General features: G+C 37.2%; 2 protein-coding genes across 2 annotated transcripts in view; one reads left to right on the plus strand and one right to left on the minus strand.

The window, feature by feature from the left end:
- Positions 1-608: 608 nt before the first annotated feature.
- Positions 609-9,728, minus strand: LOC107037243 (double-stranded RNA-specific editase Adar). Its single transcript, XM_015255694.1, has 9 exons — positions 9,681-9,728; positions 9,298-9,408; positions 9,188-9,231; positions 9,029-9,089; positions 6,818-7,654; positions 5,858-6,243; positions 5,056-5,350; positions 4,080-4,270; positions 609-3,941 (listed from the first exon to the last, which is right to left on the minus strand). The coding sequence occupies exons 2-9, from the start codon at positions 9,344-9,346 to the stop codon at positions 3,843-3,845; spliced, it is 1,962 nt and encodes a 653-aa protein (XP_015111180.1). The 5' UTR covers positions 9,347-9,408; positions 9,681-9,728; the 3' UTR covers positions 609-3,842.
- A 2,092-nt stretch (positions 9,729-11,820) lies between these two features.
- LOC107037247 overlaps positions 11,821-12,646 on the plus strand; it is a 5,202-nt gene continuing 4,376 nt past the window's right edge. Inside the window, exon 1 of the mRNA XM_015255708.2 lies at positions 11,821-11,897. The gene's annotated coding sequence lies outside the window, so the exon portion shown is untranslated. The remainder of the gene's footprint in view (positions 11,898-12,646) is intronic.

Raw genomic sequence — 12,646 nt, forward strand, 5'->3', positions numbered from 1 at the left:
ATTCTTACATTTAGGGAAACATTGTTTCTTTCAGCGTTTGCTTCTTATAAATAAATATAGAAAGCTCGTTAAACACTCAGAAGCCTTCGATTTTAGCATAAAATCGATTTCCGGAAAAATTTCAAAATTTTTGGTTTGAAAAATTGCTTGTTTTAAATCAATTATCACTCCTAAAAATTGTAATTGTTCAATAATTCCGAAAAACTTTCTCAAAAAATAGATTTGAGACTTTGAAAATATTTCCTAGCGGTCCAAAAAAGAGTCCAGTTGAAACCTTCAAAGTTAAAATAATTAAATCAATGCAAAAAGTTCACTGACCTAGGGTCAAGTGGGGCTCAATACCAAGCTCCCATCAACAATAAAAAATAAAAAGGATCAAAAGAAATCAAACGCTACACTAAAAACGCAGAATTCTAATTCACACAAGACGAGGAGGCCTATAATCTACTGATGAATATCAAAATCCACATTGGACAGGGTGACAAGGTACGTATCGAGCCACCGACATGACCAAGGTATTTTTAGTACATCTAAAAAAACAACATGGGATGTTAAAAAAACTGCAGGTATTGGGAATAATCGATAAACGAGAAGAGGTTGAAACGTGGTACTATTAAATAACGGTTTTATTGGTAAGTCTTCAATGATAGCAGGCTAGGATAATTCGTCGATTTAAAATGGTTGTTGTTAAACTATAGGCACTATTCAAAAGCTTAAAATCTAGCTTGTTGCCTAGAACGCTGATTGAATCTCGATGTACCGTGTTTCTGTTAATTTCAATTATCACTCTATTATCGTAGACAATGAATTCATTGAAAATCCTCATTTATTGCTTAATTAGCGATTAAAATTGCCTCCCAAAAGGGGACGACAGAGAATAGCAATTTGTTCTATACAACTAATTTAATTAATTTCACTTTAATATTATTACTTGTGTGAATCAATTATCATTGAGTATTAATTATAAGTAATTATGTTATCTCATCAACGGATTTGAGCTACTGTCAATTGAGCAGTGCTATATCATATTTCCATTAGATCAACCGATTGGTGCGAATAATGGTTATTACGTTAATTATTATCAAAGGTGAAATACACTTCAACATGTGCCACTGTATTCACTCTTTATTTCCAAGTAATTTTATGATTTTCCAATAAACTCTGAACGAAATTTCCCTCCATCATGTCCACATGAAAAATATTAATTTTGTCCTGCCAAATTGTTGTTCTTCATTAGTGAAAAAAACTATTTTCTAATATTAAATACGGTGCTGTGGGTGTTACCACATATGGAGATCGTTTACTGGAAGCGAATGAGAAGGCAAAGAATACTATTTTCCAATACTGTCGTGTTGCTTTTACAATTACCATCAATTTCACACTCATATTTTTTTTAGTTCTCTGAGCAACAGCGTCGTATCTTCTAGTTTATCTTCCAATTACCCTATGTATTGGCACAGATACCCATTGGTATCATTTATTAAGCAAAGAGTTTACGATTAATCATTAATTCTACACTCAAATCTTTCATTCGTGGGAGTACTGATTATAAGCAGGTATTTACAATGAAAGGTTACATTTGAGTTTCAATGAAATTATAAATTTCACTTCTATTACAACGTAAAATGAACAGTGTATTATGTATCTTGTTATTATGGCGCCGATCAGCGACTGCAATGTCCCTTTTATTCACTCATTTTTATTATTTTTAAAAAAGTCAATTACTGGGAAAAAAACGATGAATTCCGTCTGTCCAACTTGTCACGATAATTAAAGAAAAATTAGTTCAAAGTCTGATGTAAATATAATGAATAAAAGGGATGAATAACACTACAGTTCACTAGCGCTAAACTGGATCGGCATCGGGCAGTGTGTCACTAACGGCAGAGTTGCATGATTTCTCGTAATTAAAATTTAATAGTCCAAACAATAGTAAGTGACACAGTGAGGCAATGATCTTAGGATACTCTGGGGGCGTATACTTGTCGATTAATCCACTTACACACATTATTCGCTCATTCACTTTTAGTGATTCACTGGCACACGTATGTAACGCAAAATTGTAAAATCTAGTGGCGATCGGAGTTACCTGTCCTCGAACAAAGATAAATCACTTGGATTATTACTCCGAGTCATATCAATCATTATTTGTCAGTGATATTTCTTTGTTCTCGATACAATGGCTTCTCTGTAATCGATCGCCATATTTATTTTCCGAGGTCACAGCCTTCAAGGGATGCGAACGTGTGGCGACGTAATTGTCTGTTCCACCTACGAGCGCTGAAATTCCTAAATGATCCTTAGGAGAATGATATTCTTGAATGACTTAGAGATACATGAAATCATTGTTTCATGGTAGAGATCTATGTACGATCAAGTGTGGAGTAATCTAGTTCAGAAATAAGTGGAAATTGTGGGTGGGGGTTTCAGTTAGAACCTAGTTTTTCAGTGGATATGTGCAATCGTCATTCATCTGCTGCGATAACTCTTGAATCTAATTGATAGTGAAAATTATATCCTAAGGCCGCTATGCGATCTCCACACTGCACTTGCGGAAAAAATTAATTTTTCCAAGTCAATTTCAGTTGAACTAACTGCTATTTGGTTGGTAATTTTCAAGTTCACATCATTTTGCAGTGAATATTAATTATTTATTATTGAGATTCAGTTAATTGGGAGAAGTAGAACTTCTCTGGAATTCAAGTTCATTCCATTTTTCGGAGTAACGAGAATATTTGATCTGACGTAAATTTTTCTGTCTCCGGAAATCCTTCGTTTTAATAAAAATGATAATTATTCTTAGGACTTGATACGTTATTATATCAATTAACGCGGCCGTCAGTCGTTCCAAGTAAATTATAATTGAAAAATGGTCAATTTACAATAACAAAAGCAAAGATGACGGCAATTCTACCCAAATTTGGATTTCCAAATTCCGTTCAATGTGACATACGAAAAGCTCTATTTAATGATTGTCTTCATTCGACGAAACAATATTCAATTTACTCATTGAAGTATTTATCTCCTAGACACAAATTTTCATCAGTTCATTAAAGTAGAAATTTTCTCCACTAGAAATTCTGTCAAGTGTAGAAAAGTGAATGTATCTCAAAAGAAATACTTGATATTCACCGTAAGATCCTATTTATTTGAAATGTCACCAACTATGCAACACTTGCTCCAAGAGAAAAACATCGTAATAAAATTAATTTTTTCTACGAATGTGCGCTCTGTGATCTCCAATTCAATAGTTATGAATGCCTTACTCCTCTAAACAGTCTATAAAGTTGTTTTTATACTCGAACTAGAAAATTTACGTGATCATCCACGACACTAAGTCTATCGTCGACTCGTTCATTCTGAACGAAGCAGAAAAATAGAAAAGAAACGAAAATAAACGTCATTTAAATCTCTCCCTAGTCTCACACCCTGAAAGAAACTTCAGCTAAATTTGCTTTGTAACGAATAAATGAATACAAAATAAAGCGATAAAAAAATATTTTTCTACAGAAGAAAAAAACATCTCGAGTCAGTTGATTCATAATTGGAGAGAATAGTTATCAGCGAATGGAACCAACGAGTGCAGGACCCGAACATTATGCATATCAAAGATTAAACTTGTCCCTTATTAAAAACCTCAGTGGAACCTCATTCAAACTTTTTGAAAAAAATTAAAAATAAAAAGAAAAACGGAGTAATCGAGTTCCTACGACTTATGCTTTACTGATGCCAAACTCTGCCGCACCATGACACGCAGTACGAGCGATCTAATTTACGCTAGGAACGAGATAATCATCTTTGCGTTCGATAACAATGCTGGACCTTACGTTTCCTTCAACTAGTCAGATGTCAACTTCGAACATGTCCTGTTCAATAGGTTTCTTCACCCAGTTTCCAAGTTGGGCACGTACAAATGCCTCCTTGAGTTGGCGTTTAGCAAGCTGAAACGATCGATTAGAAACCCCCAAACTCGGAACTAGTACCACTTTTTTTTTTATATCTCTTGTCTATTTTATCACAATGCTCTATTCAACTAAAAATAAATAAATTGATATTCTGTAGTGAATGTTATACGTTACCGAGTAATCCTGGATTGACGATTTAGCGTCGAGATATTGACGACAGACATCGCGATCGACATCGTCAATGGTGCTGAGTTTACCGAGAAGATTGAAGAACATACGAAACAATCCTTGCTTGGATATACGCGATGGTTTTCCAAGTTCATCCTTGCCAGTTGTGCAATTTATTACCTCCGCCTCGGCTTGACCTGGAAAGTATTCGATGCATGGAGAAACAATTTGCACTCACTGATAGAAAAATTCATTTGATTGAGATGTTTTTGTCCTGGGAACAAGTATTATACAGTTGAACAAATTTCAAATGAATAAGATCTTATGGTGAATAGCAATTATCTCTTCTTGAGATGCACTCACTTGGATCGAATAAAATAGTAGACGGAGTCCAGTCACGTGTATTTATCGCGAAAATGGGAAAGTTCGATTTTTTTTTTCACTTGATATAATCTTCAGACGGGAAATTCTCCACTTTCATGAATTGATGAAGAAGTTGTATTTAGGAGATGATGACAAAATTCGATGAGTAAATTTAATGTTGTTTTCTCGAATGAAAAACATCTTCAAACCGAGTTTTCCGCATATCACATTAACCGGAATTTGTAACATCACTTGTCATTGTAGACATACCAAATTCCTAGTTCATTTAAAATTTACTTGAAATAACGTATTTAGTGACAATAATTTTTGTTTTTGGGTAAACCCACGAATTTCCGGAGACCGAAAAATTTTACGTTAGAAAAAAATCAAATATTCTCATTATTGGGGCAAAAAAAATGCACTTGAATTCTAGAAAAGTTCCATTTCTCCCGATGAAATTTATCTTAAGTAGAGATGACCATTATTCGCTATAAAATCATATTAATTTGAAAATTACCAATCAATTAATAATTGGTTCAAATAGAATAATCTTGGTAAAATGAATTTTTCCTGTCAGTGTGGTGTTCTCTATTATTTAGAATCCATAATAAGTACAAACCAACTGTCCAATTGACACTGTAGTTCGGCGCCTTTCCCGGCTGCCTGACTTCGGAAGACGTTATGAGGCTCATCAGTGGCTTGTTCAATCGATATGGTGGTGGTAGGCCCTGTATTGTATTCTCAATTCTTCCGCATACGGCCCGATACATGTGGCTTGGATTTAACAGACTGCCAAGAACGATGCTGTGGAAGTAAATAGGCTCGATGAAGTGGCTGAGGAGTGCACCTTGCACACCTAGTACGTTCCATCGAGCTATTTTATCCGAACACGACATCGTCAGCAGTCTCTGACCCTGTAACAAATTTTTTGTGCATTTAACGATTTCATTCACATGGAGTACAAGGATTTTTTAATATTTTCCTTCTGTTCCATTATGTTTCCATTAGGGAAATGTCAAATATTAGATTCTAGGGGGAAAAAGCAAGACGTAAATTTTCTACTGGATCACTTGCTCTTGAGATTAAAAAAAAACAATTAACAAGAATATTAAAATTCATTGATAATAATAAAGTGCTAGTCTACTTTTTGTTAAATATGGAATTATCTTCATCATTAGTGATCTGAGAATGAAATGTCAACGAAATTTCCTCAGCTGCAAAAAAATAAACAATTTCCAAAAATATAAAATTCAATTCAAATGCACTCTTGCCATTTCTCTCTAAAATGAATCGTTTCCAAGACGAATGAAAAAAGTCATGAATTCCAAAAATTAAATGTTCCCAATTGTCTACTTGAATTTAAAAAAAAAATTGACTAGTTAAATTTATTTAATCATCATTACGTAGATTGACTTAATTACCATGAGAACGCCATCCCAAGTTTGAATTCCCTCGCTGCTCTTGACTGGAATAGTCCCCTCACCAGACTCAATTTTCGTTCTGAGCTGTCCCCTGGCACGCCTATTTGGATGCTTGTCAACAGACTCGTTCTCCTCGTGGGGTGAGAAAATTCTGGCATCCCCACAAGGGGCTGTGTTTATGTACAAATGAAATTGTATGCCTGGCTTGACTCTGTACCCCTTTTTTACGGGCTCCAGGATGGATTCGTCAGCGCGGTTCTCAGTGTAAAGGGCTAATTGCTTGTAGAGATATTCGCAGAGGCATCGACGAGCCACTACCTCAGCGTGACAGTCGTTCAGGGCTCCACCGGTTACACTCAGATGTTCACCGGATACACATTTTGTGCCTGAAGACAATTCGAGTGATTGAATGTTTCAACTGAAGAGTTAATTGGAGTTTCATCGAGGAAAAATTGGAGTTTCATCGAGAGCTGACTAGTTATTTTTAGGAGAGTGATGGTGAAAATTCGATAATAATTGAAGCGAAATTGAGTTTCTATTACCTTTTCCAGCGAATTTTGAATTTTCAATTGTAAAATTCCTTGAAATTTCAGTGGAATTATGACGTGATAAAAATTTCCAAGAAGTGTATCCGAAATTTCAGTCAAAAATATTCAACACTTTGTGAAAAATGTTCTGAAAACCCATGAAAACAGCGCCATTTTATAATTACTCTCCCCAAAGCTCTAAAAATATAACTACTTTCTCGACTCAGACAATATTTTCCAAAAATCATCAAAATGAATGCAATGTTTTTCTCAAAATCGATCAATCTAAAATTTTAAAAAATCTCCTAAATCTATTAAACTTAAAAAAAGTCATGATCCCCTTCCTTTCAATCTAAAAAATGCTCCCATTCAAAATGAAACTGCCCTATTTCTTCCGTCCCACTAAATTATTCTGTCCCCAGCACCAACGAACCTGTAGTAACGCAGATTAATTCAGCCTCCTGTCCCTTAGTCTGTACAATTCCAGCCAAAACCTTGCGCCTGGCGTGCTGGGGTTTACTCTGCATAAGCTCCGTAAATTTCTGATTAACCATTTTCCCAATTTTATCAGCCAACATTTGCGGCAAACTCATCTGCTCATGCGGCTGTCCCAGATTTGGAAAATTTGGCATTCGCACTGGTAGACCAGTGAGCGCCATGCAAAATGTTGAACTGTGTACATTTCTCAATTTAGCGAGTGCCGCTTTGCTAGCAGCAGCTTTGGCTAATTTTTTACTCGGTCCAGTCCCCTCGAACGTTTCCCCATCAATTGTCACAGCTATTGTGAATTTAGCGTAACTCTCACCACTGTCTGAGACACACGTGTAAACCACTCCTGGATAGAGCTCGTTAATCAGTGCCACTGGGCCTTTGTCAATGTACTTTCCAGCATTTTTAGGCTCTTGGCTCAGTGTCTTAAATGCATTAACGAGGTGATTATCCTTCTCTGTAACGTCACTCGTAAAATCAGGCTCTAGTGTTGGTACATTCTGGCATGTATTCATTGCCTGGTGTACCTCCGGTGCATTTCTAAATTGCACGATATTTCTCAATGCTAATTCAGCGGCTGCGTGTTTAGCCATTTTTTTCGTACGACCCTTTCCCTCGTACGTTTGTCCATCAATTTGCACGGCTATTGTGAATATGGGCGCGTGGGTTGGACCTGTCTGGGATACGACTTTGTACACTGCACCAGTTTTTAATTCATTCAGGGCACAGACTGCGTTTTTTGGTTGAGGATTTTTGTGACGCTTTTTGGCTACTGGTGCACCTAGTTGGGGAGAATCAGAAAACGGTTAATGGGGGGAGTTTTATTGGGGGCGAGGAGAACGAAATAGCGAGCGGTTCAGGCAATTCTGGTTCGTTTGTTAGATTTGGAGAAATTGTGTGAGTTGAATCGGCAGTTTTGCTAGTTGTGCAGTTATTTTTGGAAGGTATTTCGTAGGAAAATGTATGTGGAGGTTCATTACATTTTTTTACAGAATACGATGGGTAAGATTGTACATTTTTAGTAGTTTTAGTAATTGAAATTGACATTTTCATTGACAATGCATTCCTCTGGAAATTTAATGCTCAAAATTGTGTCCTAAAAGCCCTTGTTATCTCATATAAGAAATTCAGTCGTTCTTTTGGGTCACGTGTTGGCGAAATTTCAAGAGGTTTTTCGTTGCAGCTGAGTAAATTCCCACCAAAAAATCATAATATTCGCTCTAAAAAATTACTCACGACCCATGCGATGTGATTTACATCAAAAACAAGAATTAAATTACTTAAAATCTAGATTTATATTTTAAAAAATCTATTTTAGGGAAAGCAACATTTATATTTTTATGAAAATAAACTTCCTCCTGAAATCAAATGCCCAAAATTGTCCAAAAATTATAATATTCGCTCTAAAACATTACTCATACTCCATGGAATGAGATATGTATAAAAAACGAGAATTAATTTACTCAAAATTTAGATTTATATTTTTATGAAAGACGACTTCCTCCTGAAATCAAATGCCCAAAATCGTCTCCAAAAATTCCTCATCAGCTACCAATAAATCCCCCCTCCTGTTCCGTCACGTGTTAACGAAATATTCCTGGATTACTCCTTACAGCTGATAAAATTCCCCCCAAAAATCATAATATTCGCTCTAAAACCTAGCTCACAATCCACGCAATGTGATAAGCATAAAAAACAAGAATTAAATTCCTAAAACCCCATGTTCATCACCAATTAATTCCTCATCAAATAAAACGCCCAAATTTGCCTAAAAAATTCCACATCGCACCACCTAAACCAAAAAATCCCCCCATTCCGTCACGTGTCATCTCTCCTCCCCAGACGACTCCCCGCAAATCAGTGATTTCGAAACTGTGCACATGCAACACCAGCAGATAAACCCTGAAAAAGAGCCCCTCCCCCCGCCGTCTCTCGTAAACACAACAACTTCGCCTCGAGCCAATTAATTCCCCGTGTGATAATGAGCCTCTCGTGCCGACCCCCAGCCCCCGATAAAAGCGTGACGAACAACTCGAGCCCTCCGAGCACCAATTTCCCACCACCATGTGCACGAGGCAATTGAAGCACCCCAGAGTGCAAAAAAAATCATAATAAAAATACGTACATAAAAAATTTCCAACCGCAAAAAACTGACCTTCAACGATGGGCTCAGCTGGCCTCTTGGTCGAAGGCATGGTGACACTGATCTTCTCAATCTTTGAAAAAGAAATAAAAAATACACATCATGAATAAATATCCCCTAGGTAGCAACAGCAGGACCAAACAAATGAAAAAAAAAAATGGGCAAACTCACCCCCATTTTAGTTTGCCTCCCCTCCGATGCTGCAGCAGTGCAGCCTGCAAATACGAGAAGATTCAATTCAATAAAATGTTAAATCGCCCGAGCAAAACTAGTCTACTCACCTTTCTGCTGTGACTGATTGTTATTCAACAATTGTACACCATTTGACATTGTCACCAGCGTGGAAACCCTCGGGTTTTATCTTAGGCGATAGAACAACAGTAAACTAATATCTGCAAAGACAAGCATTCGAGAAACACTGCACTAATGCATTGATTTTGATTATATTGCTGGGAGCAAACGAGTCACACTAGCGCCACTCTCGTGCAGTAACAATACCCCTAACCCTATTTTTCCGGGTAATGTTGATCATTCGGGGGTGATTTCGGCGAATTTGGGGCCAATTTTCGAGAATAGTGGGTGTATTTTGGGTTATGAGGGGTTAATGCAGTATTTTTAGACATCGATGGCACTTTTAATACAACAAATGAACTTTTAAACTCACCGACACAAGAATGAAGCGGTGAGGCGGGTAAGCGAGCCACCAGGTACGTACCAACACTGGAAATGCACGACGCTAAGGCTCTATTCGGAGCCTCTCAGGGGCTACACACTGCGCATTGCGGCTACTCTTCGTGCGCAGTCGATAAAACTCAGACGAGGGGATCGAGCGGATTATACGGGTGTACATGCACTTCCGGGGGTGGATGGGAGAGGAGGTGGCACGGAAGGATCTAAATTTTGTCTTTTGTACTTTTCGCGAGAAGGAGAGGACAATTTTGCCGAGAGGAGTCGCATTGTTGGGGATTTTTGATTATTTTTTGGGGGGTCAAGGGGGTTATTGCTCGGGGAATGGGATCGGCGGTGGACGGAGAATCAATATTGGTCGATTTTCAATGGGGTTGCTTGCTCATTTGCACAGTGTTAATTATTCATTTGGGACTGAGAATGCAAATTTATTCTAGGAATAAAACGGAATTCAGTGGCGAAGCGGTAGAACGGTTCGATTTTGAATGCTGGCCAGTTTTGTCGCCCATTGAGTGATGAATATCTCGGAGTTTAAGGGAGATAGCGAAATTTTTGTTATTACCTTTTTTAGAGAACGAATCAAGGGCTACAAAAAAGATTATGACGAAAATTCCGGTAGCTGCCTTAGATTTGGAGATATTCTTCGAAAACTAAGTCGACTTGAACCGTTTTACCCGAGGTTTTGCCAGCTCGCTAATGAAATCGTGTGATAGAATTGAGTAAATGTATTTCCTGTGAATCAAACTCAGATAAAGAACAATTTCACGCTTCAATAGAAGCTGTGTTACGAACTATTTAAATGAACCGATGTAGTCCATTCAAAATAAAATTTAATTCCTTCAAATGAACCATTTGATTATGGGTGTATCATATTTTTTAAAATGAGAGATGAGCGTTCGAACATGAATATGATGAATATGATGTATTAATAAAAAATTAAACATTACACTAAATTAATTAAATGGAAATTCAATGAAATGTAATAAATTACTGGAATAGAAACTAATAAAAAGCTGGATGTGTCGGAGGGATCGAGTAATTGATGAGTTGTTGCCTAAATTTTCATGACGTCTTAACCCAGACAGTTATTCAGATGAGATTTTCTGACATTTGAAGTATTTAATGTGCGATACACGACAGTAAAGTGGCCTGTGCCTCTTCAGAAACTTTAAAATTTGATAAATGAAACATAAGCGAGAATTCTCGTCAATGCCCCATTGACATTTTCGTGTCATCGACAAGAATTCTTGCTTATGTTGCATTTATAAAACTTTGAAATCACTCACGACTGCTCAGACACAAACAAATTCGGTAGCGAAGCGGTAAAACGGGTCAAGTGGACTTAACTCTCAGTTGAATTTTTGAGGCATATCTTCGAATCTAAGAGATGTGCCTCAGATTCCGAAAACTATATGTATTGAAAACTGATCGATACCAAAAATTGACTTGAACCGTTTTACCGCTTCGCTGCTGAATTCGTCGTTAAACTGATTGTCATTACACATTCAATCCTGTAATTAGTTCCGTGCTGTTGACTCTAAATCAGTAGCAAAGTGTTTTCAATCAATATCTCGGAATCTGAGGAAAATAGCAAAATTTTTGTTACAACCTTTTTTGTGGAGCCGATTGAGTGCTACAACAAATGTAAATACGAAAATTTCGCCATCTCCCTTAGATTCGGAAATATTCCTCACAAACTCAACCGGGAGATGAGTCGACTTGAACCCTTTTACCCCTTCGCTAGGGAGATAAAAAATGGATAATCCACTGTCTGTTGTATTGTTTGATACGCCATAACAAATAAAAATTTGCGCAAGAAACAATGTTTTCTGAAGTTTCATATTTATTACCCTCCGAAAAGTTCGATATTTCCATAAATAATTGGTAATTCCTTCCTAATTCCAAAGCAAATAAATTCCTGCAGACAATGAACATTTGTTTTACGGCTTGAGACTTCACTTGGAATGTAGAAATTATCATTGGGAACAGATAACGCCAATTATTGTCGCATAATTATTTCCCTCGTGTGAAAAAAAAAGTTCTTTTCATTTGCTCGGGTGACGTTGTGGGGCCTTTTATCATAGTTTCCACTTGGCTTTCCACGTGACGGAATTGTCGTTGTGCAAGTCCTCCCTCAGCGATCTTGGGAGTATTCTTGAGCACTTGGAAATAAAAGAAAAATTGTGAATCGAGGGTAAGAGGATGGGGCTGAGATAATGACGTCTTACGGTCTTACGTACTGTTGGCGGGGAGTTTATTACTGCTTTCTCTGTAGTTTCATTACGGCTGAATAGGTACGAGGAGAATAACAAGTTTATTTAATCCTTCAGGATGAAACTGTTCGATAACACTTTGAGGGGTTTTCAGTGACAGAAAAAATTCATTTTATGGAGATGATTCTCTCTTGGAATGAGGGTTGTGTAGCTGAGCTAATTTGAAATAATTTACATCTCACGGTACGGTGAATATCCATTATTTCTTTTTGAGATGGAACTACCCGAGTCGAATAATTGGACCTGACAAATTCTACTTAGGTCTCTCCGTTCAGAACTGGATAGGTCTTGGGAAGCCTCTTCCCAAGTGCTTCCGAGACCTTTCTACCTCTGGTTATGTCCCACTTCAGCACTTGTTAGGTGTAAGCAGGACTTGCATTCAGACTTTCCAAATCCTTGCCGGTCCCCGTAATTCTATGGGCCTATATTAAATCTGCGTTCATATCCCTATTTACTCATGCGTTATTGAAATAAAAAATGCAATTATTGTTTTTTTTTTAATCTCGAAAATCGACATTTCACGGCAGGGTGGAGGGGAGATGCATGTATGCGGAGGCTTGACATTTTTATCCAACAAGCGGAGAAGGTTGCAGAATCTATTCTAGCCACTCTTGCCCCTCCGCTTGCATGTATATATTTATTTGTATTATATTTTTTTCAATTGAAAGAC

This window comes from Diachasma alloeum, unplaced genomic scaffold (genome assembly GCF_001412515.2).
Source record: "Diachasma alloeum isolate Michigan unplaced genomic scaffold, Dall2.0 Dall_scaffold_00177, whole genome shotgun sequence".
Taxonomy (NCBI): domain Eukaryota; kingdom Metazoa; phylum Arthropoda; class Insecta; order Hymenoptera; family Braconidae; genus Diachasma; species Diachasma alloeum.

Excerpts from the sequence above, each read along its gene's own strand:
- LOC107037243 (XM_015255694.1), bottom strand. The coding sequence starts at position 9,346 with ATGTCAAATGGTGTACAATTGTTGAATAACAATCAGTCACAGCAGAAA. Across the intron at positions 6,244-6,817 it reads ATTAATCTGCGTTACTACAG|GCACAAAATGTGTATCCGGT; the intron begins GTTCGTTGGTGC and ends AATTGTCTTCAG. Across the intron at positions 3,942-4,079 it reads CGTCAATCCAGGATTACTCG|CTTGCTAAACGCCAACTCAA; the intron begins GTAACGTATAAC and ends CGATCGTTTCAG.